General features: G+C 48.9%; 8 protein-coding genes across 8 annotated transcripts; 4 read left to right on the top strand and 4 right to left on the bottom strand.

Moving 5' to 3' along the window:
* Positions 1-129: 129 nt before the first annotated feature.
* On the top strand, positions 130-3,592 carry F4807DRAFT_13749 (uncharacterized protein). The gene is made up of 3 exons (XM_047993075.1): positions 130-673; positions 810-2,282; positions 2,334-3,592. The coding sequence occupies exons 1-3, from the start codon at positions 598-600 to the stop codon at positions 3,092-3,094; spliced, it is 2,310 nt and encodes a 769-aa protein (XP_047859439.1). The 5' UTR covers positions 130-597; the 3' UTR covers positions 3,095-3,592.
* Positions 3,593-3,599: 7 nt separating this feature from the next.
* Positions 3,600-5,572, bottom strand: F4807DRAFT_405073 (Frag1/DRAM/Sfk1 family-domain-containing protein). The gene is made up of 3 exons (XM_047996181.1): positions 4,885-5,572; positions 4,365-4,812; positions 3,600-4,305 (listed from the first exon to the last, which is right to left on the bottom strand). Exons 1-3 carry the CDS (start codon positions 4,903-4,905, stop codon positions 3,911-3,913), a joined length of 864 nt encoding a protein of 287 aa, XP_047859438.1. The 5' UTR covers positions 4,906-5,572; the 3' UTR covers positions 3,600-3,910.
* Positions 5,573-5,745: 173 nt separating this feature from the next.
* On the top strand, positions 5,746-7,582 carry F4807DRAFT_13376 (serine/threonine-protein kinase). Its single transcript, XM_047993017.1, has 2 exons — positions 5,746-6,168; positions 6,240-7,582. Exons 1-2 carry the CDS (start codon positions 5,952-5,954, stop codon positions 7,256-7,258), a joined length of 1,236 nt encoding a protein of 411 aa, XP_047859437.1. The 5' UTR covers positions 5,746-5,951; the 3' UTR covers positions 7,259-7,582.
* On the bottom strand, positions 7,445-8,632 carry F4807DRAFT_405070 (IGR protein motif-domain-containing protein). Its single transcript, XM_047996180.1, has 2 exons — positions 8,421-8,632; positions 7,445-8,346 (listed from the first exon to the last, which is right to left on the bottom strand). Exons 1-2 carry the CDS (start codon positions 8,433-8,435, stop codon positions 7,603-7,605), a joined length of 759 nt encoding a protein of 252 aa, XP_047859436.1. The 5' UTR covers positions 8,436-8,632; the 3' UTR covers positions 7,445-7,602.
* A 270-nt stretch (positions 8,633-8,902) lies between these two features.
* F4807DRAFT_405069 (SNF2 family N-terminal domain-containing protein) lies at positions 8,903-14,003 on the top strand. Its single transcript, XM_047996179.1, has 3 exons — positions 8,903-9,195; positions 9,250-12,435; positions 12,492-14,003. Exons 1-3 carry the CDS (start codon positions 9,102-9,104, stop codon positions 13,571-13,573), a joined length of 4,362 nt encoding a protein of 1,453 aa, XP_047859435.1. The 5' UTR covers positions 8,903-9,101; the 3' UTR covers positions 13,574-14,003.
* A 1,518-nt stretch (positions 14,004-15,521) lies between these two features.
* Positions 15,522-17,109, bottom strand: F4807DRAFT_13142 (uncharacterized protein). Its single transcript, XM_047992990.1, has 2 exons — positions 16,598-17,109; positions 15,522-16,540 (listed from the first exon to the last, which is right to left on the bottom strand). Exons 1-2 carry the CDS (start codon positions 16,740-16,742, stop codon positions 16,143-16,145), a joined length of 543 nt encoding a protein of 180 aa, XP_047859434.1. The 5' UTR covers positions 16,743-17,109; the 3' UTR covers positions 15,522-16,142.
* Positions 17,110-20,435: 3,326 nt separating this feature from the next.
* F4807DRAFT_455364 (exocyst complex component Sec10-like protein) lies at positions 20,436-23,246 on the bottom strand (the record flags this gene model as incomplete). Its single annotated transcript, XM_048000714.1, has 2 exons — positions 20,436-23,080; positions 23,138-23,246. 2 exons carry the CDS (start codon positions 23,244-23,246, stop codon positions 20,436-20,438), a joined length of 2,754 nt encoding a protein of 917 aa, XP_047859433.1.
* A 583-nt stretch (positions 23,247-23,829) lies between these two features.
* Positions 23,830-25,045, top strand: F4807DRAFT_455363 (small acidic protein family-domain-containing protein; the record flags this gene model as incomplete). The annotated part of the gene is made up of 3 exons (XM_048000713.1): positions 23,830-23,902; positions 23,954-24,258; positions 24,320-25,045. 3 exons carry the CDS (start codon positions 23,830-23,832, stop codon positions 25,043-25,045), a joined length of 1,104 nt encoding a protein of 367 aa, XP_047859432.1.
* Between the last annotated feature and the right edge of the window lie 23 nt (positions 25,046-25,068).

The raw sequence follows: 25,068 nt of genomic DNA, 5'->3' as shown, positions 1-25,068 counted from the left end.
ATGTACTTAAGACTTAGGCATTGTAATTTCCCTTCCTTCAAGTTACATCCGTACAGCAGGATGTATGTATATGTACCTAGGAACATAATATACCTGCCTAGCCTACTTCAGATAGAGACGCTGAACCATATTCTTTCAACCCACTCAATTGACTCTTAAAACGAACTATTACCTTCTTGCCTACATCAAATACGGGCTATCCTCCAATGTTATCTAGTACATCAGATCGTCGTCGTGTAATTGAGCTAGCGATGGTTAGGTGGTTTATAGAGTCCTTTAGCCCATGATAACTATGATAACTATCATAGCTACATCATTCCACTTCCAATACTATATCTATTTCTGTCCCGCGTCTTCCTCATCCCGCTCACCTTAAACTCACCTCAAGCCCACCTTACTCTATACCGTGGACCTTATATACCTTACGTACATTACCCAATCAATCGTTCGAAATACCAGATCTCGACCTTTTCGTTGCATTCTGCCTCCACTCAATTGTGACATCTATGCCGATCTTTTCAGAAGACAAGGGGCTTTGAATACGGCGCATACACGTACCGACAGAAGCTGAATTCTCACCGTTCCCAGCCACTTAACATGGACCCAGCCAATGACACACAAACACAGGAAAGTTTGGAACGACAGCTACATGATGACGACACTAAATCGATAGGTAAGCTTCCCGTCGCATACATGCAGAGTCTTCATATTATTATCATTTTTATTTATTATCACTTCATTTATAATATTAGCACTTTTTCCCGCGGTTTCCTTATTATTCCAAGTTAACAGCCGATTTTCTTTATTAGTCCACTCCGGAAAGCTCGTTTATGCCAAACCTCAAGACCTTCCGAGCTTTCCGTCTATTGGCCTTTTAGAAAAAGGATCCGCAGCAAGCGCGGCAGCTGCCTTAGGCTGGACCACCAATACGTCGCCAGAGCTGTGGAGGCCGGATAAGTCCGCCCCAGCTTCAGCTGCCGCCGTCATGGCCAAAGATTATAAACTGCCTCCTCCGTGGGAGCCAGTGCCGAGCCAACACGGCGCAAAGGCAGCTCTACTGGCATCGCAGTCTGCTATGGGCCCAAACATGTCTAGGAGACCAACCGTTTCCGATTCTGGCCTATCTGCGGCAAACATAGCTTTCAGATCCGATACTAGCATAGCTAGTACTTCGCACTCAGCTAGTCTTGAGCATCGCAGGTCACTACTTGCTGCAAGGGGTGCCATGGCAAATCGCCAGAGGGCCATGTCGTCACCTGTCCCGAAGGAATCGTATCCGGACGAAGCAAATGCTGCCGCAAATGCCCTAAGTGCCGCCACACGGGCTCACAGGCCAGTGCGATCTCCGACACTAAGCGAAGTGAGCGAGAACGCAGGCTCTGTTCCGTTTACAAATATGAATAGGCAGATGTTCACATCACGGCCGCCTGTGAAACCCGAGGTCGATGATCAGAAGAGAGCAGATGTCCTTCATGCATCGGCTCTCGCAATGGCCAAGAAAATGTTTACTCAGCAGCAAAAAATGATAGATGCGAAAAAGGCTCATGACAGCAGCACCTCACGGGAGCACACTGACGCTCTTAGTAGCGTTAGCGACGATGCGCAACCCGCACATCTTACTACTCTGCAAGACGCCGCCTATAAGCAAGCTCAAGCGCGTCTGGCTAAGATGCACGACGAACATTTCAAAGATAGGGAATTTCAGGAATACTACGGAGCTAAGCCATCTAGCAGACGTTTTTCAATTAGGGGTAAACTCAGGAAGAGAGCCTCTAGCGATGGTGACGTTATCGAAGACCGTAGACGTTCGCAACACATTAGGCAACAGATGACTCTATTCTCCAGCAAGCTGTCCGAAGTCAACGATCAGAAGCGGCAGCACGATCAAGATGCATTGCTTGCCGCAGCCCAGAGGAACGTCCATGAGCGCCTGAAGGGAATAGATGAGAAGATAGCAGCTGAAACGGGCATGATGCCTCCGTCTACCTTGACACAATGGGAGATTAAGGCACACGCAGCAGCTCAAGCCGAGAGTGAGCAACGTATTAGTCAAGCACACGGGAAAATTGATATTGGCGCGGGGAAGTTCATGGAGCAAGAGGATATCGACGCAATTGCTGCGGCTAGGGTGAAGCCTGTCCTAGATGAGATCAATGAAAAAGTCGATGAGGAACATGCAAGACAGACGGAGTTGCGTCTCGAAATGGAGAAAAAGAAGGAAGAGGAAGAAATTGAGAAAGCCCGGCAGAAAGAGATCCAAGAAATAAGTAAGAGGCTTAAGGGTTAGTAGCATACCATGTCACATTTGTGTCATTCACTAATCTTATCCACAGAGCAAGACAAGCAAGAGCAAAAAGAGAGGAAAGCAGAAGAGAAACAAGAAGCTAAGGCGAAGAAAGAAGAGGACAAGGCTGCTAAGGCTGAACAGAAACAGGAAGCTAAAGCCAAAAAGGAGGAAGAGCGGGCTGCCAAAGCAGAACAAAAGCGGCTAGCTAGGCACGAGAAGCAGAAATCTGCAGCTGATCGGCACAGTGGAAGTCCGGAGGAACCCGAAGTCGAAATAGGAACGATTACGCTGAATACTGCAGGACAGCCTGTCAATGTCCCTGCGCCAGAAGTTGACGAGGTCCCTACTGAAAGCTCTGAAGATGAAGCAGTCGACAGGGAGTCTACTTCACCTACCGAAAGGCTATCAAAGGGCGGCGTGAAATCATGGCTCAAGAGTCGGTTCTCTAGAGGGAGGAAACCATCAGATGAGGACAAGTCTAAAGATAAGTCGACCGCGAAGGGCTTCATCGGTGGTGTAGCCCTCACTGGGTTGGACCGCTCAGCAAGCGCAGACAACCGCAGTGCCAGCGAACGTGCCATAGCGATGGCCGGCAAGGAACGAGAGCCGCGTCAGAGACGACATACAACAAATTATTCCATCGAAAACGACGGAATGAGTAGTAACTCGAGCGAGGACGGATGTTTCCGTGATGATGCAAGAGAGATGCCGAGAACCGCGTTGACGCCTCCTAGACCTATTAAGGACTCTTCGTCGAGCACGAATCACAGTCCCAATAGGAATTCAAAGTTCATGGAGATGGTGTAAGGCGGTTGTTATTTCTTCTTCCCTCACTAACCAGGATGGTGTCTGGCGCCACTGTATTGCCATACACGCCTTGAGTGTGACCTGAGATATCTTCAAAACTATCCTTAAGAGTGTTATAGTGGTATTTTAATATTCTATTTTCCAAGCTCATTCTGGGGCGTTGAAGGCTATTGTTGTCTAGTTAGATTGGGAAGAACAATGACCGCAAGGAAGAGGTATAGGATGGATACGTTGGGTTTAGGCCTGGTTTCTATCTGAGTTGGTATTAGTCGGGATCTTGGCCTGGCGTTTGTACAGGCGGTGATCAGAGATCAGGGGGGTACTTCGGTTTGATGTTCTAGCACAATACCCCCTTTCCTTCTTAACAGGTTTGGAATTTGGAAGTCGTTTAATTTGAGATTCATTTAATGTTACAACTCTTATCAGCCCCAACGGCCAGATCCCAAAACATATCTGGTGTTATGCGTATTGATTTAGTGGACGATTGAAAACACGGAATGAAATGATATGTGACTTGATCAGGTAAATGTACGTATTAGATTTAAGAGATTTTTCTCATCTCCAATATTGCTACAATGGTATGCAAGGTGAATTAATTGGTCCCAGAATCCAGTAATTCCAAATAAGGTAGCCGAACGCCGTGTGATAATGGTAACAATGTTGACCTTCCAACCGTCTCTCTAAACGTGGCAAAGCATTAGAGCTTACTCTCCTCATTGGTATCGCTCAAAACCTATTCGTTGCACACCTATCCATCGTCAAGTCATCCTTAGGGTATCTATTCCCGATCCGCAATCCTCCCAAATTACCATTAAGTTAGAAATCCCTTTGTTCCGTTCTCGTTTTATGATGCCCGCCGTTGCCATGGTGACCTCGATGACCATCTGTCAATGTCCGCTGGCTATCCTGAGTATCTCTGGCGACATCGGGGAGGACGCTAGGATGCGTCGCATAGTAAGTCTCCTCCATCTGGCGTGCGCTATTGGTGGAGAGGCGAGCATTGCGCGTGGCAACGGCCGGCCATAGGTCGATGCAGAAAGAGAACACGTAGAAAGAGAAGACGAATGCGATGACCCACTCGAGGATCGCGGCCTTATCGTATTGGCCCTTAAAGTTCGTTGCTATAAAGGCAATTGCAAGGATGAGCTCAACAACGACAAATGTGAGTTTGACCCAGAAAGATATCCGGAGCACGCGATGTTGGCGGTTCTCTGCAAAAGACTTGGTTAATATGATGGTCGGGTAGCTTAGTTGAAGACAAAGAACTCACTATGCCCAAGACGCTGATACTCCCAACATATGAATATGGCTGATATTAAATACCCTGCGATGAAGAGTAGCAGGAAAATATCGTGCAGCCGAGGGTATCGCAAGGTATCAAAGCCAGACAGAAAGGTCAAGCCTATGGTTCCGATGAAAGCGAAAACGATGGTCAACCCACTCAAGACTTTCTCGCCGGTAGAAGTGTTGGGCACCAGGCGGCCGCGGTGTCGTAACCAGCGGTCGGCGCCAAAAGACAGGTCAAGAAAAATGGTGGTTAAGCAGCAGCCAACGATGAATAAAGGTTTGAGGTTCGATGCACCGACATCTGAGATGTATGCTATCGTCTGGCCGTCTCCCATAGACGCGTATATTACGCGATGCGTATCTACGATCCAGTGTAATAGCAGACCCAGAAGGGTCGCCAGCCACACGAGGCCGGATATGATGGGAAACACCTTTGCGACGATGTTAGCTATTCGGATGCGATTCCAATTGAGTTAGAAGTGAAAAATGAAGCTATTACTTACCCAATACGATAGATACCGCATGGTTGGATTTTTGGTTTCGCTAAGAAATTGAAACTCTACGATGTCTAGGTGATGGAAAACAGGAAAGGCTCCGAGAATAAAATACCAAAGTAGGGTTTATTACGGGAATGACGACAGCGCGACAAAACTGTCAAAGAAATACGAATTGCGGTGACAAGTATGAATAAATATGTAGTTAATGAGGCTACGCGTACCACTACGGGTACATATGGATATAATGGAAAAGACTAGAAGAGAAGGAACAAGCTATAGTTAGAATTCTAGATGATGAACGTGAAGGTGGCCCAGCTAAAAACAAGCTACAAGCCTCAAAAGAGGACATCGACTTATGACTTCATTTCTGGCCAAGTCCATACAATTCGGGCAGCAGGACACTACCGACTCACCGGGACTTACGGACCAGGAAGATAGATTCGGACTTAGTAGAAAAATTGAAATTGGACTCGTCATCGGCGCGAGAGGCGGTGCGTTGCTCGCATCCAATACGATGGTCGAATGGTATTAAAGTCGTATGGATTCGTACACACGCTTATTAGACATACGGTTCACTTGACTCAAATTCAACACGGGCTTTCCATTTCTCTGCCATGTACTTTTTGCTTATTGCCGTTTGCGACCCGAATCGACAAATATATGACGTCAACCGAGATCTGCTTATGGAATGAAGCCACTTGCATCAGAATGTCAGAGTGTCTTATTAAAAAAAAGTGACAGCCAGGCTGCAGGTTGCAGGAAGCTTGGTGCACTAATGTACTGGTACGTACCTGTATCTCGGCTCTGAACGCCGATAGTCACATGACCAACTGAATTATCCTTGCACTAGATGCTGTATTGTGGAGATGATTACACACCCTCGACAGGGGTGCTAAGCCATGCAAACACATGGTTGTACATTGTAGCAGTGACCTAGCTTCATCCCACCAATCAAAATATGACTGTCCCTTTCTTAGGATGAACCACAACAGCCTTGCTATCCATTTTCTCAGCCTTCTACAACTACTGCTCCACGATTTCGAATCGCGAAGCTTCACGTAGCAACCGCGACGATGGCTGTGTCTCCTCTTGTTACGCATCCCCAGGATGCTCTGCAAAACCCGAGATCCGTATCGTCGCCTTTGAAGAATGCGACTTCGGCACAGGCATCGTCCAATGGAACACCTGTGTCTGCGGCGGTCGCCCCCAACCCATCTGCAGCAATTATGTCGCCTTCTTTAGACATTGCAGAGCAGCTGAACGAAGACGAAAAGCGTAAATACGTCAAGGGTTAGTATCCCGATTTCAATCCGTTGCTTAAAGTTTGAGGATAATTTGCTAATATGGAAGTATTTCTACAGGCAAGAAGCTCGGTGAAGGTACATACGCGAACGTCTACCTGGGATACCTTAAGAGCGACCCGTCGCAATATGTCGCCATCAAGAAAATCAAGATCCAGACCGAATACACGGAAGGAATGGCGCCCGACGCCGTCCGCGAAATCAAACACCTACAAGAACTCTCCCACCCGAACATCATTACCTTGCATTCCGTCTTCTCTTCTAAGGACCAGAATCTGAATCTTGTCTTGGAGTACCTTCCTCTGGGTGACTTGGAGATGCTTATTCGCGATACGGACCGCGTTAGGTACGGTACTGCTGATATCAAAGCGTGGATGGGAATGCTTACAAGGGCCGTGTGGTTCTGCCACGAGAACTTCGTCCTGCATCGAGATATCAAGCCAAACAACTTGCTTATAGCCGCCGACGGGGAGGTCAAGCTGGCTGATTTCGGTCTGGCTCGAAGTTTCTCCGACCCGTACAAGATCATGACTTCAAACGTCATCACGAGATGGTACAGACCACCCGAGCTATTGTTCGGAGCGAAGCATTACTCGGGCGCTGTCGACATCTGGTCCGTCGGTTTAGTGTTTGCCGAGCTAATCCTCCGCGTGCCATACATCGCCGGAAACACCGAAATACATCAGATCAGCCTCATCTGCCAGGCAGTCGGCACACCCACCGAGGACAACTGGCCCGGAGTGAGTAGTTTACCCGGGTATACCAGGGAGGGCGACGTCTACCCGGTACAGGGCAGGGACGCCTACATGGCCAGGTTCGGCACGGTCGGCTACGACGGCGTGGATCTCTTAATGAAGACCCTAATCCTCGACCCCAAGAAGCGCATCACAGCCTTCGAAATGCTAAAACACGAGTGGTGGCACAAGGACCCCAAGCCCTCGCGCAAACAAGACCTTCCCAAGAAAAAATCCGGTGCCCAGGACAAGGTTGGCGACGACTTGAAGAGAAGGCCTGGCATTGTGGACGAGGATAAAGGGAGCAAGGTCGCTCGGAAGCTAGACTTTGGCGCGATGAAGTAGGGGTTCTAAACGTTGGAAGTCTGTTGAAAAGCCTGGTTAGTGCGAATATTAGGCCGGCCGGCTCATTTGGGCGTACGAAGACATGGCATTACTGAGGCGTACGGGTTGGATTTAAGGCATGGAAGTTAGGCGTTAGTTGGGTCAATGGCAAGGCAGTCACGTAGGTAAATGGACGCTGTTACAATGCAAAAGTTCGAACCCAATCAATTGTCAACGTTTGTGGAATGTGTCGTGATCGTGTTTGTGGTACATAAAGTACAGCAGCCCCGTATCAACATATAGGCTTGGTGCTATATACGTAGATTCCTCAAGGCTACCTTGGTAAGCAAGTCGTAGACATTTGTCTATAACTCGCCCCGCTCCCGCATCTCACGACGCTCAGCAACACGCTTCTTATACCGGATCTCGGCCTGCCGGCGCTCACCACCGTCGATCTTGTGACCCCGGCGGTCCTCCCACATGCCCTCGGTGACGGCGACCCGCGCGCCCTCGCCCCCCGCGAGCGGCAGCGCGTACGGGCCCACAATCGTCTTCGCGCCCTGCACCTTGTACCCGCGCACGCGCGATATCTCGTCCAGCGAGCAGTCCGCCAGCTTGCGCCCCTCCGGCACGTTGACGACGTACTTGCGCGGGCGCGCCGCGCTCGTCTTATCTGCCGCGGGAGCCTCCCAGACCGCGAGCGTGGCGGCCCCGTCGTCGGACACGTGTTGCAGGTCCCCGCCGACCCCGTATTGCCCGCGCCGGAACCGCTGCCGCCATTGCAGGAGGTAGCGCCGCGTGCGCGGCGGCTCGACGCCGAGTTCGCGCAGCTGGTCTGAGGTCAGGCTGAAGAGCGCGTCCCAGGACGGGAACTTGGAGGCGTGCGAGGAGAGGCCCCGGCCGATTACCGTTAGGAATGTGTTTACGTCTGGGATGAAGGGCGTTGGGGAGGGGATCGCGGGGGCGGGGGCCGTGGTTGAGGAGGAGGAGTGGCGCTGCTGTTGCTGTTTTTGTTGGTGTTGCTGCAGGGTTGCTTGGAGCGGCGAGAGGAGTTGGGTTGTCGGCGTTGGGGTTAGGGCCGCGCGCAGTTGTTGCGGGCGCAGGAAGGGCTGGATGCGATGGTTGGTGAGCGCCTGGTCAGGATGGAATATATATAGGGATTTTTTGAGGGGTGTGGGTTTACCTTTATGCGCACCATTCTGGCTGGAATAGCCCAATCCTCTCTGATATTTGGTTTGACTTTATATATGACCCTTGGATATGACGATCCACATGAGAGAAACTGACTTGGTAGATTGCGAGTAGGTGTATAATGGCTTCACAATCGTATCAACCCACGCCATTCGTAGCTTGAAGCTTGGAAAATTCAATGGAGATGTCGGTAAAGGAAATTTGTATCCTCCGATAGGCCCGTGCACAAATGTCCTCGAGTATCTGTATAAATATCCACATTCAGCCCTGGAGGTCCAGGTCAAACTGGGATCCGACAGGGCTTAAACGGTGGGGTAGTGCACTAAACCTTTCTTGGTTAAATTGCTGCACGTCCCGCACACGATTATGAGTCAAATTAGTGGGGTAGAGCTCTTATCGGGACTGGAGGTATTATCTTGCCCCTCGAAGAATCCAAATTGTTGGTACTTTCGTTTACCTTCATTCTATATACATCCACTGCCATAGCCTTACTCTTCGTCACGGTCGTTCCTTTTTCTTTTTGTGGGAGGTAATCTGCACGACTACGAATTCCAACTTACCTTCCAACCCTTTCCTTTTTTTGTTGTTGTCAAGTAATTGTCACCCACACTTTCAAGTCACTGATCCAACACCTAAGTCGACGGCGCTTCACGGCGCATGATCTTGCTTCACGATGAGTGATTCAAGTGATTCAAGTAGCTTCACGGCTAAAAAACGCGCCAAGCTTTCGAGGAAGAAGTCGCAACCAGAATTCGTCCTAGTGAAAGGTACGTTAAAATTTCAATGTTAATCTATTCATTGATACCGCTAACCGTCCCTAGACCCATTCCCTATCGACTTTCTCTGCTTCTTATTGATGATTCCATCTGATGATGAGACCGCCGAACCTCCCCAGAAACGTCGCCGGGTCGAGAACCCTGACGCAATCCCTATCGCTAAGGATACATTCTCCATCGGGCGACCCATTCAATCCGAAATACATGTCTCAGAGCCGATTGCGACGGTGAATGCCCATCACCATCTCAAAGTAACTCATAACAAGACAAAGCGTACCTTGACCGTCGCTTCGGTCCCACGATCTCCCTATGGCACCTTCAAATCCGAGATAAGTTTGGGCCAAACTAAATTCTCCGAGAATGTGACAGCAATCCTAGAGGTCTTGGGTCGGAGCAAAGATGATGAAACACAAGATGGGGCGCTCTGGGTAAGCGTCATGGTTGAACTGGAGAGAAATACTAAGAGCGATGAGGTGCGATTTTATCTGGAGCTGAATTGGAATTCGTCTACGGACATCCTGCGCTCCCAGCGTCCACTCAGTCGCATGGTCATCAACACATTCTTTGGAGGTCCAATTCAGGAAATCTCCCGTGAGAAGCTATCACCTTGGGCATTCTATGATGCCGCATTCATCTCGGAGAAGAGTCACTCGGACCCCTTCTCTCTCACGCCCCCTAAATTAACATCAACATTGTTTCCCTTCCAACGTAGGGCCTTACAATGGCTTCTAAACAGAGAAGGCGTCGAGTGGAAGGATGAATGTGCCAATGGAAAGCCTGGTCTAGAGCCAGTCTCTGAGCTGCCAACTTCAGACCTTCCATTGTCGTTCAAGGAGGTGGAAGATGCGAACGGACAACCTTTTTACATGAGTGATCTCTATCACGTCGCGAATAGAAACATCGGACCTTTCCGCAAGAGCGAAGCCGCCATAAGAGGTGGAATCCTTGCCGAGGAGATGGGTCTAGGGAAGACAGTCGAAGCTATCTCCCTCATCTGCACGCACACTCATAAGAATTCCCCAACCTCATCCAACATACTACCACACAATGGCCTTGTCAGCGGTGCGACTCTGATTGTCACTCCCTTAACATTACGAAACCAATGGATTTCAGAGTTTGAAAAGCATGCGCCACATCTAAGTGTAATGGTTTATGAGGGCTTGAAAGGATTCGACGAACGCCTGATTTCAGTATTAGCTGAGAAGGACGTTGTTATCACGACCTACAATGTCCTGCAATCCGAGCTTTACTATGCTGAAGTGGCACCTGACCGTTCTTTACGACATGAGAAAAAATACGTGCATCCTAAGTCACCTTTGGCCCAAATCTGCTGGTGGAGGGTATGCCTAGATGAGGCTCAACAAATCGAGAGCGGCATCAGCAACGCTGCCAAGGCTGCAAGATTGATACCTCGCATCAATTCTTGGGGCATTACAGGAACTCCGGTTAAAGAAAACATCAAGGACCTGTGGGGCTTGTTGGTTTTCCTTCACTACGAACCCTTTGCCTCCTCTACAGCCTTATGGGAAGGGTTAATCACTTCGCATAAGCATCTGTTTGGGCCTCTTTTCAATCGGATCGCTCTAAGACATACGAAACGTGCCGTTCGTAGTGAGTTAACATTGCCACGTCAGAACCGTTATGTCATAACCATACCCTTCACTACGGTCGAGGAGCAGCGTTACAGAGAGCAGTTTTCGTCCGCAATGTTTAATATCAATCTCGACGCGACTGGGGAACGTCTGAGGAAGAATTGGGGTGCTATAGATCCACGCTTGATAAGATCGATGCAATATGCTCTTGCTAATCTACGACAAGCAGCTTTGCATCCCTCACTTGGACCCATGCGTCATTTTGGCGGTCGAGTAGCCCAGAAGAAATCTCTACGAACTGTCGATGAGGTACTGGATGCCATGATTGAGCAGTCCGATCTTAATATCAGGACTTCGCAACGAGATTTCTTACTCAAAAAGCTAAAGGTAGGGCAGATCCTGGAAGGCCAACATAAGATAAACGAGGCTATTGAGATCTGGAAAGAAGTTCTGGACGAAGTCGAGGTTTATCATGTAGCAGAGTCCCGGAAGCAACTTCAAGAGGAATTAGGTAAAGCGAAACAGACGGATGCCCAGAGTACTACGAGTCACCAAAACGACGAAGATGTTGACGATGAAGGCGCAACAGGACGAGTTGGCGAATGTCGGCGCAGACTTCGAGCAGTCCTCGACATCCTCCATAGAGCCCTTTTCTTCATTGCCAGCGGCTATTACCAATTAAAGGCCGACGAAGAGAAAGTTGTTCCCCATTCAAAGGAATATGAAGAATTAGAATCAAAAGAGGTCGCTGGATATGAAGCAGCCAAGAGAGTCCGCCAGGAGATTTTACAGGAGTCTCGCGCCAAAGTCATGTCTTTCATAGCCAAGATTCGAGACAAGGCAAATTCGCAATCGTTTGCTGAAATTCCCGAAATCAAGTGGCCCGATTACCATGGCCTGGAAAGCCTAAGATTTCTGAATAGGTACACCATGCTCGCTGATACTCTTAATCTACAAGCAAATGTGGTTGATGAATGGCGGGAAGCCATCATCCAGATGTTGATTCGACCGCTCGTGGACCAGGAGGATGAAGCAGAGGTAACGGGTGAGGAATACGAAGACTCGACGAAGCTTCAGGACGAATTGATGGTCTACACGTTAGTTTTGAGGGCTGCCATTGCGGACCGACAAGATGCTGTCTCAGGTCTACAAAATGAGCGTGTCAAATACGACACTCGTTTCGCGGAGAGACAAGCGAAGGACGGGCAAGGCCATGCTCCTGAGAAAGTTCTGGAGTTACTCAGGCGACGCGAGGATCATAAGCCAGATCGTGAATGGGGCTCGTTCCGAGGTATCATTACAAGCCTAAGGGAATTGGTGACAAAACTCCGTCACGATGCCGACAGCGGGAAGAATCGCGCAAGGATTGAGTTAGAGATTGCCGAAAGCCAGCTTCGCCTCGTACAGAATCACAGTACTGCGCAGAGTAAGTCCGTGGCGGCGTTGGAGTCGGAACTCAATACATTCGTCGCTGCGACAAACGCCCGCGTGGAATATTATAAACAGCTTCAAGGAGTCTCTGATACGGTTGCTGCGCTCGATCAGGACAAAGTCGGCATGTTTGAATTGGTGCACGCGCGGGGAGAACTGGCCAGGCTGAAGGACCAGATCGATGCGGTGCTACCTAAGCATCGTTATCGTAAGCTCCTTCCTCATAACGAGATTTGTTTGAATCACAACTAACTCACCTTGTAGTCCTTAATCTCAAAGAAGAGGGCCAGAGCGCAGAGGAAGTCTGCGTCATCTGTCAATGCCCCTTCGCCCTAGGAGTCCTGACACCTTGCGGTCATCAGTTCTGCAAAGAGTGCATTCTGCATTGGTTTAGAACAAAACGCAGCTGTCCCGTATGTAAGACGTTTCTCGTGGTCGGGATGCTTCACGATATCACCCTGAAGAAACCGGAGTCGAGAATTCGCCAGGAGCTCTCAGGGGGCTCGCAAGAGCAACCAGGCGCCACGGGCTCGCTTTCCAAATTAAGGAAACTTGGTATATATTCCGAATTTGGCAACGAGAAACTGGAAGCTGTGAAGAGTATCCAACTCCCAAGCTCACGGAATTCCACGAAGATTAACATTCTTGCAAAACATTTGATATGGTTGCGAGTGGAAGACCCAGGAGCCAAGTCTGTGATCTTTTCACAATTCCCAGCTTTTCTTGATATACTAGCCGGAGCCCTCGAGCAAAACGGGATCGGGCACACATCCTTTAAGACGAGGAACGGCATCAAGAAATTCAAGGAAGATCCCGCTATTGAATGTTTTCTCATGGATGCCAGAGCGCATGCCAGCGGATTAAACCTTGTCAACGCAAGCCATGTATTCCTCTGCGAACCACTCATTAACACGGCTCTAGAACTACAGGCAATCGCTCGAGTGGATCGGATCGGTCAGGAGCACGACACCACCGTGTGGTTGTATCTGATAGACGGCACAGTGGAGGAGTCAATCTACAACTTATCTGTCCAGCGGCGGCTCGAACATATGGGCAGCAATGGCACGAAGGAAAAGTTGAATAAAGAGTTATCGTACCTCAGCCTCGAAGCGGCGAACTCGCACGAGCTTGAGAAAGCAACGCTATCGAAGCTCATGAATAAGGACCAGAGCCTCGGCGAGGTCGTCCCTGCCGGCGACATTTGGCAGTGCCTGTTCGGCGACAGAGCCGACTACGAAGAAGGAGAGGCCGATGCGGACGACGCGAGAAGGAACAACCCCGCCGTAATGGGGTTCCTCGCAGGGGAGGCCGCAGAGGCGAGGCGTGCTGGGTCGGAAATGGAGTAAAACCCATCCGCTGTGTGGCGTGTGTATATGATGGAACGGCCGCCCGGGACAGACGCTGGATAATTGTACATGTACGAATACGCTTCCAGGAATAGTCACCGGGTGGACTTGTTACCCTTTACGTTATGATTTGGACGAGACTACTCAAGACGTGGTGTTAGGGAGTTCCTAGGAGAGATACCACAGCCTTTTGCTACTTTGCTGGTTTGCTAGGTCTAGGCAAACTTTTGTAGGACTGATGAATTTCAGAGAATGACAATATGAGAGGACCGGTTTCCCTTTTCTAATGCGATTGTGATGTGATTACGCTATGTATCAGCTCTGCCTTGGATAGGTAGGTACTTACCTAGGTACGTGACAGGACTCTTTCACACTATGACCTATCTGCCTTGATCCGTACGAGCTAAGCGTCGATACAGCTCGGTATGAGATATGAGGGGTGTATGGGGATATCCTCGTATAGCGCCGGGCGAATAAAGTGCTGTCCATCATGGTCTGTCTAAAACACGTAGCCCGACATAGGTGACTCTATGTATTATTACTTTCTTCCTCGCATCTACTAGTTTACCTAGGTATACTAGGGTGTCGAGGTTTCGAAAAGGTACCTAGTCATGCCCCTATTCCGCTCTAGGGCCCTCCTTGCCTATGGGAAGCTAATATTGCATACTATAGTACATGAAGCCATCCTTAAATAACCAACCAGACCTCCGGATATCGTGCCCGGGAAGACTATGGGTAAGCACGTACGCAGGTTGGTGCGCTACCTAGTATGGAATCGGTGCCTCGCCCCCTTTTCTTCTCGTGGTTTTCCACCTTCCTAGCTTGGTCAGCTGTCTGACAGGGCGCGCCTGGTCATTTAAATTTAACCTTATTCGGGCGCATTGCGTGCCTTGGGTAGGTTATATGCCGAGGTAAGATGCCTCTATCTTTTATGTAGGTAGGTAGCTATGGATTCTGCGCTAGTAGTAAGTGCTCCCGCGAAGGATTGGGGATACCTACAGGTGTATTATCAGATAATGGGTGAGACACTCATATCTATAGCAACGGAATAAAGGAAGCTCGAAGGCCCCCGAAACCCGTGATACGGGCGTTGATGCTGTGGTTGTGTTGTATCGTGTTGCCGTATGGTGTAATGATTGACATGAGCCAAGATGCCGAGAGCGAACGTGTCTTGGGGAGGAGTCATGCCGGGAGTATTCTCGCAGTTTCCGCTGCTCGGCGCTGTCGATATTATGTTAGGTAATGCAACGTATATACCAAACGTAGGTTAGGGTATCGTACATAGGTATGTAAGCTGATATTGTACGCATCCACGAATGTATCCACATATGTATGAATAGTGCGTATGCGTAGCGTGTCTGTGTCTCTGTCGATCGCCGTTGTTTCAGCTGAGTCGATCGGAGCCAGCTAGCCCTATCAATGCATATAATCCGCCCCAGACGGATGACAATGTGTTACCCAAGGCAGCCTATAGGAGTCCTGCGACGCTTAATCTCGCACGTGGGATTCGCTTCTTTCTCTGGGCGTCTCTCTTTCTAGAAGCCTGCCTGAACGGACCGAAGGAACTTCTTTTGTCATTCCCTCCTAGAACCGTAATTTATTCTCTCCCCCCCGCCCCCCTTTATGATTGGACTCGCGTTCGTGTGGCTGCAGATAGATAGTGTTTAAGCATCTATGTTTCACAATCCTCCGTTCTCCCGCTCTCCGAGGTTCACGTCGTCCAAGAGCTTGACCGAGGGTGGGACCCCTTTTCGAGCAGATGATTAGATGGCATAGGTCGGCTAGTTTCAGGTCGCGTGGTCGCGTGGTTCCCCTGCGTCATGGCATTGTAGGTAGGGCTGAGTGACCGAGCTGATCGTCCGACCCTTACACAACGAGTCTATTGTGACCGCATCCATCCCCTACATAGATACCTAGCTGATAGTTCGTAGCTCGGGCTCGGTTATACTTGTCGTATCTGCGATACGTCGTAATAATGAGGCTCATCTCATGACGAGCAGTTTTATGTGCGCGAATATACCTACCTAGACAAAGCGCTAGCTTCGTCGTTTGTTGCTGACTGACTCTTCGATACACCGCAAGTTGTTGGAGTTCGGCACGTCACCCGGATCCGTGGCTCGGGATCTGTTTGTCTCACCTTGAGGCCCTTACGTCGTAAAAGAACCAGAAAATAGGCAGATATTATTCAGGAATTAGGTAAAGTAGGTAAGTATGTCTATTTCTCCTAGAGCATCTAATAATGGTACATTTTGGCTAAAATGGGTATTACTGGTAAAAAAGCAGGATCAGAGTGTAGTACATGCTTGCTGTATAACAAAATCAAATAAATCAAAAACAGGAAAGAACTAATGCTGTGACGCCTTCTAATAACCCATCGTCACATATCATGACCGGCCGTATCCTGACCAACCGGAAGCCCGCAGGATTCTCAGCCTCAGGCTTTCTCACTTTAAGAAAAAGTCCTGGGAAAGGAAATTAACACGGTGGAGGACACTGCTTCATGCGTCTTTTCAGCCACTTCTGCATATTCCCGGGATCTCCCTTTTCACATACTTCCTGTATCTGGCTCCTAAGTTTGGTGGTATGAGCTATGCCCAGTATTTGGATTTGAGTCGTAGTAGTAGGGCGGTATATCTTGATAGGAGAAATCATCCCCGCCGCTGCTATTCGAACTACCACCGTACCTGGTTGCCTGGTATTGTTGACTGGAATAAGATGTCGTGTAGTACCGCGGTGTTTCGGTTGGCGTGTTGTCGCCTCCGCTTCCACCGCTACGCCTACTCTCGGTCTCGTAACCCATAGCTAGCACATGCTTCATACTCATGCTTCCCCATGGCAGTCCAGAGAGATCTATCCCGTCGTCTGCTGCGATCTCATCGGATGAAGGGAGCTGGTAGCTGCTGTGCGCATTTTGAAGGTTGTGAGATTCTCTCTCGGCTTTCTCTTTCTGCTCTTTAGCCTTCTCTCCTATTCGCCCAAGGTTAGCCATGTCTCACCAGAGACTAGGTACATAGCGTCACGTACGGAACTTGCGTTGAGCAAGTCGATTTTGGATCCGCCTCCTCTCCTCTGGTTCTGTGACGTCGGCCCAATCATCATTCAGTGGCCTCGATCTAGACTTTGGCTTCTTCGGACTCGGTTCGGGTCTCTTAGAAGGTCGTGAAGCCATCTTCTTGTTTCGATGCCTCCGTTGAAGCCTAATTCCGTCCTAGGTCGTTTTCTCCGGATATAGGATACAAGATGAATATATCGCCGTTAATGCCGCCTGTTATTACGTTATGCGATCTTGGGTCAATAACCGTCGATATTTGAACTGATAGCCGAGTTTCAAGAGATGTAGTCGAGAGGATGGTGTTGAAACCCCTCGTGATTAGCGCATCAACCTGTCATATATATTCTCTCATATGTAAGGTAGAGAGGTAGATTTGGTAAGCTAATGGAGTCCTAAATGGGCTATACCTCTATTTGGGGGCCGTTTTTCCTCTACGGGAGGTGATGTAACTTTGAAACTAGGTATCTTACCTACACATAAGGCTGATGACAAGGGTCTGAAGGGTATATCTCACAAGCTATTGTCCACATTAGGTAACCATAGAACACCTTTTGGTATCTTTGGCGAAGCTGGGGTTACGACTTGCGACTAACACGGCTTACGGGGTATGGCTATACCCCTTCAATCTTGAGGCGGGATGACATAGGTACTACTCGTCTACTATAGTCAAGCGTGTGGACGATTAAGATGTGAAGACGGTGAAGTAACAATGGAACAACCTAGACTCAAGCCACGATTGTAACCCGATGGTGACGTGCAGGTGAGTAGTTGTGGTTAGACAATGCAGTACATAGTCCGATCCTACGGTAAGAGAAAAGGGGGGAGATCAGACGAGAACACAGAGCTAAGCGATGATTATACTGGTCCATCACCTACGTTTCTTGCATCCCGAGCAAATAACGCCTAAACGCCCACATCATTGGGTCTTAAAGCCACACCGATCTACCTTAGTCCAGGGCGAGGAACCGTTGAAGCTAGAGATACGATCGTCAGGGCATAGCCACGGGTAAAAGTCGATCTCATCAGGACCCATGGGGAAGAAGGGTACTGTGGTAGGATGCGAAATACGGTCTTAGTCTAGTCCGCAAAGGGAAACGACGTGTCATGGGCCAGATGCTCTTGGCATTTTATCGAGACATTCGCACAGATCGTAGGGCGTTAAGGTACGCAGATTAGTCTGCAGTAGTGTAGGTGGCTTTGATATGCCGTCTTCAGGTCCACTGTTTGAATGGAGTCAAATTTAGCGATCGTCGACTAATGGTATCCGTTCGTTTATTTGAGGTGGGCGAAATACTAGTAAGCCTGTCTATTGTGAATGGAACATGAGAATGCCAAAGAAGATGATGGTGTAGTTTTCCAGAGGTCTGTTTTAGGAACTGTCGTTGCTTGAGGCGAGAAACCCGAGCAACAGATCCCGTGGCGAATAGAAGCTGGCAACAGGCGAGCACGCAGATCGGAGGGGAGGAGCCCATCAACGGAGCCCAGAACGACCCCAGAATAGGGGTCTCGATAATATGTCGCTTATTAGATTTTTTCTCATAACTCCTCCAATAACCTGCTTACATATGCAGCACTCGGTTATCTTCTCTTACTGCTCCTTATTGTGCGTGCCTGTAACAGGATACGGAATCATTTCGAGGATCTCGTGACCCTTGTTTTATGTGTGGTGAGGTTTGAATAAGATAGTTCCGACGTAGCTACCGAGGGCTTATGTTATCTCTCAAGCCATGTCTCGGCCTCTGCCGACCGCTAACGGAGATTGATGAGACGGTCATGGTTGTCAGGCGCCGTTTGGGTGCAGTTGTTTGGATTAGATGTTGTTGCGAATGATCCCTCGTGCGGCTGAAATTGACAAGCAGATTATTCCACCTCCTTGACCCTGTCCAGGACACTAAACAAGTGCCATAGGTATCATAATTAGGAAGTGATCGTCCTTGACCTCGCAAAGGTACTACGCAGTACCGAGCAGGGTGGTGTATGCTAATCACCACCCTGCTGCATAAGTATCCGTTCGAGTTCAGATTGAGCTTCAGGTTCCCGGGAAAATCCTACGAAAATAAGGATATATACTATGCTTAATTGTCAGGTAGAACTATACCATCCATTACTTACTAGCCATGAGATTCGCTAGGCTGTGTGTGGTCACACTGCATGCTGCGAGATGGAGGGCTGGACAATTTTAAACCTGCCAGCCCTAAAACGATAAACATCAGGTTCCTCCTGCTCAGCTATCTCGTAACTCTGTAATATAGTAAACACCAGGTTTTTGTCGATTCTCCCGTACGGCCATGCAAACTATCGAAAGTGATACCGAGAAAAGGGGATCGGGTTGACACCCGTGACTATGGCGTGAATAGAGCGATGATTCCGCCTTGCCAAGCTGCTGGTTGAGCACTAATGATGACCTTCCGGTGATGGATAGGCCGTCAATAACAAATATGCGGCCTTTGCTACAGTATTTAGGTAATGTCTAATGTCCGAGACATCGGCGTCTGCAAGTAACCACTTATTATGTCGTGGCTGTCTTGCGGTGAATCTGCTAAGCCCATCTTTTGTCAACACCGAAGAGCGGCTCGTAACGTTCGATTCTATCGTATGGTATACTATAAGACCACTTAGAGCTGTGGGAGATCGAAGTTGAGCATATGTATATCATCCATCAGAAAAGAACCGTCAGCTTTTCCAATGTTTAGACGCTGTAGCCGTCCCTTTGCAACTAGTGTCCTGCAATAATAAACAGCAGCCAATGATCGGCCGACACATTATATAAACAAGCAGCGTAAGCAACGCCTGGCTCGCGCATGCAGACCAATCACATCCCAGGTTGACCAAGAATATGGGTGTCCCTGGGCAGCTGCATTTGCCTATATCCTGGTTATACTGCTCCCCGCGTCAGTGAGTCAGACGGCAACCCAAGGTTTGCTCAGAAGGGGGTGCCTCCGATCTAGAAGGCATCTTATTCTATGGCGTATCTGGTGTAAGCAGTCTACTCTACCCTGGGGTATCGCGGTCGCCATTGGCTCGCTATAAATGACGTTAAAGGGGTTCCCCGGCTATGAAGTGGTGAGAACTAAATAATTCTAAGTGTAAAACACGTTCCACCGACAGATACCCGAAGCCTGAATTTTCTAAGCTTAGGCAAGCTTCATCTCACGCTCTTTGGCCGGTGATTGAGATCACACCGCCTCATCGAGATTAAATCCCGGTCATGATCAGAGTATAGACACATCGTCAAGCGCATTTTATCTCCTCGACATCTGCCATAGAACCCAGCAGTCTGGAGATGGGCAATCCGGCAACGTAGTGAAACTCGAACGTGTAAGCAGTTTGCCGAAGATAATAATAGACAGGGCTATGTTACCGGCGTTTCGGTGTGTAATCTAGAGATTCGGACTGGATGTGCCACTAGCCCTACATGGAAGACCTTCGATGCAGGTTCGATGCATGTTCCATTCCAATGACATAGGTCGACTACCGTATCCAGTCTTTCCAGGGGGACATGGACTATATTCAATTAGAGCTGAGAGGAGTGTAAGCATATGGTGGACTCTATGAATCATCAGAGCGAGGTTGTCGACATGAACAGACGATGACTGACGCTCCGGCTATTGAGGCCTCTGACCGAGCTAGACCCATCGCCGCATCTCATTGCACGAGCCTCGGTCTCACCGATGTGTCACTGAAAAGTTTCGTGACGAGTTCTAGATTTTTTTATTCTTCATATCTGAGCGCTGGCCTCGTGGTTGGCGTTACTAGCTTATATCGACTCGATATGCGAAAGACGATGATTCTGCGTTTCGTAGCGTACCTTTACATAACTTGGCACTCAAGCCCGTACATCGCTCTCTCTACATCCCTCTTGACCTGGTACCAGTCGGCCCTTCTCTCAGCAAATTCATACACTTCCTCGGCACGGAATATACCGCCAAATCGATCGCCGTCGGCAATGATAGTTGCCATTTCTTTGGCATGTCGTGCATCGATGAGGTAGATCTGGCTTAACTCTCGTAGCGCTTTAAAATATGCTAGTAGATCTGGGTTCTTGAGCGTCCGGATATATTCGAAATACATGGTCATATCCGCAATAAGTTTGATCGCGCCGTCAGTGCTTATGCGCTGGCGTTTAATATGCTTGCAAACGGCAGTGAACAAACGAAGTCCGACTTCGCTGTTAAACACATCGAGCATGGTCTTCTCCGTGCTCCCAACAAGCATCTTCGTATGAGAAGCTACGAGTTCGGTAACGCGTTTGGCTGTTATAGTTGGTCCAATATCAGGATCGGTAGGTGGTGTTGTAGCCTCTGGCGATGGTGGTAGTGGATTGAAGTCAGTGGGAAGCTGTGTTGTAGCGCAGAGATATTCAACTTCGTCCATCAAAACGTCTATACCTTTGTTCAGGCCTGCGGCAACCATTTCGTCCAACATCTGCTCGAATTTCTTTTTTGCTAGGCCAGCTGGGTCGAGAAAATCGTTGCGGTCTGCAATCTTCGTCGCTGCAAGCTGCTGTTCGTAGAACACGTCTACCATCTGTGAGATAATATCGCCCACATTGACCAGCTCAATAAACATGACAAGCGGTGCCACTCCTGTCTGGCTATGATCGCTTATCTCACGGGGATTATAGCGGCCAAGGTGTTCTACTGCTTTTGAAAACCCGTTCTTAACGTGTGTTTGGCCAAGGATTTTGACCAGCACCACAAACATTGCTTCGCATTGCTCCCGGGCTTCTTCGCCGGCCTGACCGCCTAGCGTAACAAATTTTGATGCTCTACCGAGGCTCTCCTTTGCAGCACGCACTAAACTAAGGGCGACCTCGATGCTGAAAAGACTTCTAATCCCTTCGAGCCGGTTCGCCATTAGCGCAGCTTTCGCTTTAAGTTCATCGTTAGGTGCTTCAGAAGGTAAAGGGGTGCCGTTCCCGTTCCGTTCCGAAGCCCCGCCGAGTCCCGGTGTTTCGGGACGGGATGGTACAGGTGTACCGTTGACCGACGATCTGATTGTGGAATCCCTATTACTAGTTGATGTCGAAGCCGGTTTACTAGTCCCAAAAGGTGAAATAGCACTAGGCAAGACGGTAACCGGCATCATGACAACTTTCTTGAAGGAACTTAGGAAATCATTCTTGTCGGCCTGTCGGTTGAAATTGCCCATATAAAATGATTCAACTGAAGCATCCTGCTCTGAAAGCTTCTGTTCCCAGTCGTCAACTTCGCGCTCGGCATACTTCGTGAAGCTATCTAGCTCCTCTTGCAAGTATAGATCCAGGTGTGGCTCGAAGACCCTCAACGCTATGTACTTTGCATGCTCTTCCAGGCTCTCTTCTGAACCCTTCGATGGAACTAACGACTTGATAAAATGCATGCATTGTTCAAATAGGCCAGATACTGCTCTTAGATAGGAGGGCATATATCGATCATGGCATTCGTCCAACAGTGGAGTGACGTACTCCATGATGATTTCTTCCCGGATTTTGTCCACAAATGCCCAGAAGACACCGGCCGGCTGTGGAAAGATGCGGCCAATCACGCCGCTCTGCTCGTTTAACTTTTGGGCAAGTAATTCGAAGAACAGGCGAGAAGGCTCAAGTGTGACGTCGTCGTGGGCGACTGTGTTAACGCACTCCATCGGATTACCTAGGAGTGCACGATCATTGAGAATCGGATGCTTGTGAATGAAGAGGTCCACGGCCGCATTACCACCGTTCAATGTGTGCATGATGTGTGCGTACCTCCGCATTCTGCCGTCGACGTCCCAGAATTCGTAACCCTGTTCAAATTCTCTTAGGACCGCACTTTCAAAGATAGTCATCATGTTGATGAGCTTGGATTCTCGCTGCAGATAACCCTGGGTCCAATCACTTTTTCCGAAAATCTGTAAGTTAGCCAACATTTGTGCTTGTCTCTCAGGATCTCGAAACACTTTGAAGACAATCGGTTCGGTATGAGTCTTCGCTCGGGCCAGATCAAAATAGAACGGCGCCAGAGCGCCATAAACCTTTCCATACTCTTGCCTCGCATGACCCCGTATACTTCTAACGTTCTTGATTACGTCAAGCAGTGCAGCCGGGTCTTCATATGGTGATTTGGGCTGAGATGAGTTCAAACTTAATGTTTCGAACCCGTCTAGTCTTGATTCTCGAGGCTGCTCAGCCTTCTCTTGCTCAGCCTTTCGACGCTCTTCTTCTAAGGCAGCATCAAATATAGTCAAGCTTGATTGTCTCGCAGCGTTCGGGTTTGCTCCGCCGTTAGCGGTTGGTCGTGCCGCCGCATCGCGTTTTCTTTTCACTGCCTCTTCAAATCTCCTCCTAGCTTCCAACTCATTCCAGCATCCCATGCTCTTTAACCGTGCGACCCATCTCGTATCATCGTAAACCATTTCACACATTCGTTTCGACGTCCTCGCGAACCGAAGGAGGTCCGGCACTGGTAAGTAACTGAGGATCGACTCTAGAATTTCTACGGTTCAGGGTAAGTAAGTATACGTCTTACAAGTAATAAGGCGGTCATCCTTACCCGCTGGCAATGCGGTTTTCGTCTCTATCATCGATGTCGCTCTTAAAGTGCTTAAAATACTCGGCTTTGGCGCCGTGCCATTTTGCGGCGCTCGTTTGAAATTAGACATCGTAGCTAATACTGTTGCGGCTCGTTGTGGTAGGAGATACTCGGGGAATTGTTGAGGTCATACACAGCTACATGAGGTGAATTACGTATGACAATAATAAATAGAGAAGTCCGAAGCAACAGTAAGATATAGTTGCAAGATAGTGGTAATTAGATTTAAAAGGACTAACTGTAGGTTTTAGAGAAGATCCTCCAAAATGGAAGGAATAGCTTCTAAGGTTTGTCGTTGTGTTGTTCCTAAAGTCAATTCATATTCCAACCCACCTTCCAACTCACAAGTGAATTGACAGCTGAACAAGTGAGTTATTGGCGACTTGTAGAACGGCCTGAACGGCCCATATCCCTGCACCTTCCTTGCACTATCCACACCGCCTTTATCTAAATGTACTCCCCGCGGCAGAATTCGTTAACTTTTTTTTTTTCGGGCCAAATATTCACTGCAAAAAATTGAACTGTTATTCAGCAACGAAACAACTGCAATGAATTTTCACTCTTCTTAGCATTTCGCCGATCGCAACCTAATCACCTCAAATTAACCCTAAATCCACTTACTCGTTTGCTTCTCGCCGTTGATTCCCTTCAGAATGGAGGCTGGAGATTCGGCATCCTGGCAGAAGCTTGACCCGGCCAAGCTTCGTCGTGAAGCTGAAGCCAAAGGTAATAGCCAGTGTGTAGTCAGCGATAATATAGGTTGCTAACCCACTGCAGAGGCCAAGCTGAAGCGACAGCAAGAGCAGCGACTTGCGCGAGCCGAAGCCCGAAAAGAGAAACGTCATGCCAAGTCCGAGGCCAAGCAAGCACGAAAGGCGAATGTTGGCCGTGCCGCGAAATGGAACACCGAACGCAAGGCAGCCGACAAGCTGAAGAAGTTGGCTAACCGCGCGCACAAGCAAGAGAAGCGACGCAGGCGTATGCGCCTACGTGCCCAGAAGTTAGAAGCGCAAGCGATTAAGCTGATGGCCGAGGCCCAGAAAGCTAAGGCCCATGCTGATCTCTTAGACGCACAAAAAGAGGTGCGGCATACAAGTTTATTTGATCGAGCATATTCTCTTCATTTACTAACTATACGTATAGAAGGAGGAAGCTGAGAAGAACAAGTTGCCGAATGAGATCAAGAAGATGGCAGCCGATCCTGAGAACGACGACTTCATTCCTCTCGACAACGAACCCGCTGCCGAAGCTGCGACATCGGAGTCTTCGAGTGACGAAAGCACTGCGCCTCCCAAGAAGGAATCCAAGGAGTCTAAGAAGGAGAAGAAGCACAAGAGTAAAGAAGAGAAGAAAGCCGAGAAACGCAAACGCAAGTCTGAGGATGACGCTTCGCATGAGACCACCAACGGCACAACCAATGACGACGATGCTGATGACGTGGAAGTACCTAAGCAGGAAAAGAAAAAGAAGAAGAGAAAGCTAGAACAGACTGCTGAGGAAGCTGGCTCTCAAGACGAGGCGGCCCAGGTCGAGGCGCCCAAGGAGAAGAAGGAAAAGAAGAAGAAGCGAAAGGAGAAGCACCATGCCGAGGAGTACGTGTCCTCTACCGCAGCCGAAGGAGGGTCGAATACTAACGGCGGTGAGCAGTGGAACGCCCAAGCCTTAGAGGGCGACGACAAGAGGAAGGCAAAATTTCTTAAACTTCTCGGGGCCAAGCCTAATGGCAGTAATACAACAGACGGCCAGAGTAACTCTGCTACATCGAAGGCTTACATCAATCAAGTGCAGCACGATTTAGAACGTCAGTTCGACGCCGGGATGAGAATGAAGCACGATGGTCAGGGGCAGAAAAGGGGCCTAGGAGCATGATTATTTGCACAATGTTCTGATGT

The sequence above is a fragment of the Annulohypoxylon truncatum genome (assembly GCF_022578515.1).
Source record: "Annulohypoxylon truncatum strain CBS 140777 unplaced genomic scaffold F4807scaffold_1, whole genome shotgun sequence".
In the NCBI taxonomy this organism is placed as follows: domain Eukaryota; kingdom Fungi; phylum Ascomycota; class Sordariomycetes; order Xylariales; family Hypoxylaceae; genus Annulohypoxylon; species Annulohypoxylon truncatum.
This window is presented reverse-complemented; position numbering and strand designations above follow the sequence as displayed.

Bases quoted from the DNA above. Each gene is read 5' to 3' on its own strand.
- F4807DRAFT_13749 (XM_047993075.1), top strand. From the start codon at position 598: ATGGACCCAGCCAATGACACACAAACACAGGAAAGTTTGGAACGACAG. The intron at 674-809 runs GTAAGCTTCCCG...TTTCTTTATTAG, and splicing joins TGACGACACTAAATCGATAG to TCCACTCCGGAAAGCTCGTT. The intron at 2,283-2,333 runs GTTAGTAGCATA...TCTTATCCACAG, and splicing joins AATAAGTAAGAGGCTTAAGG to AGCAAGACAAGCAAGAGCAA.
- F4807DRAFT_405073 (XM_047996181.1), bottom strand. From the start codon at position 4,905: ATGCGGTATCTATCGTATTGG. The intron at 4,813-4,884 runs GTAAGTAATAGC...ATCGTCGCAAAG, and splicing joins TGCGGTATCTATCGTATTGG to GTGTTTCCCATCATATCCGG. The intron at 4,306-4,364 runs GTGAGTTCTTTG...AGTCTTTTGCAG, and splicing joins GTATCAGCGTCTTGGGCATA to AGAACCGCCAACATCGCGTG.
- F4807DRAFT_13376 (XM_047993017.1), top strand. From the start codon at position 5,952: ATGGCTGTGTCTCCTCTTGTTACGCATCCCCAGGATGCTCTGCAAAAC. The intron at 6,169-6,239 runs GTTAGTATCCCG...GTATTTCTACAG, and splicing joins AAAGCGTAAATACGTCAAGG to GCAAGAAGCTCGGTGAAGGT.
- F4807DRAFT_405069 (XM_047996179.1), top strand. From the start codon at position 9,102: ATGAGTGATTCAAGTGATTCAAGTAGCTTCACGGCTAAAAAACGCGCC. The intron at 9,196-9,249 runs GTACGTTAAAAT...AACCGTCCCTAG, and splicing joins AGAATTCGTCCTAGTGAAAG to ACCCATTCCCTATCGACTTT. The intron at 12,436-12,491 runs GTAAGCTCCTTC...CTCACCTTGTAG, and splicing joins GCTACCTAAGCATCGTTATC to TCCTTAATCTCAAAGAAGAG.
- F4807DRAFT_13142 (XM_047992990.1), bottom strand. From the start codon at position 16,742: ATGGCTTCACGACCTTCTAAGAGACCCGAACCGAGTCCGAAGAAGCCA. The intron at 16,541-16,597 runs GTACGTGACGCT...TTGGGCGAATAG, and splicing joins ACTTGCTCAACGCAAGTTCC to GAGAGAAGGCTAAAGAGCAG.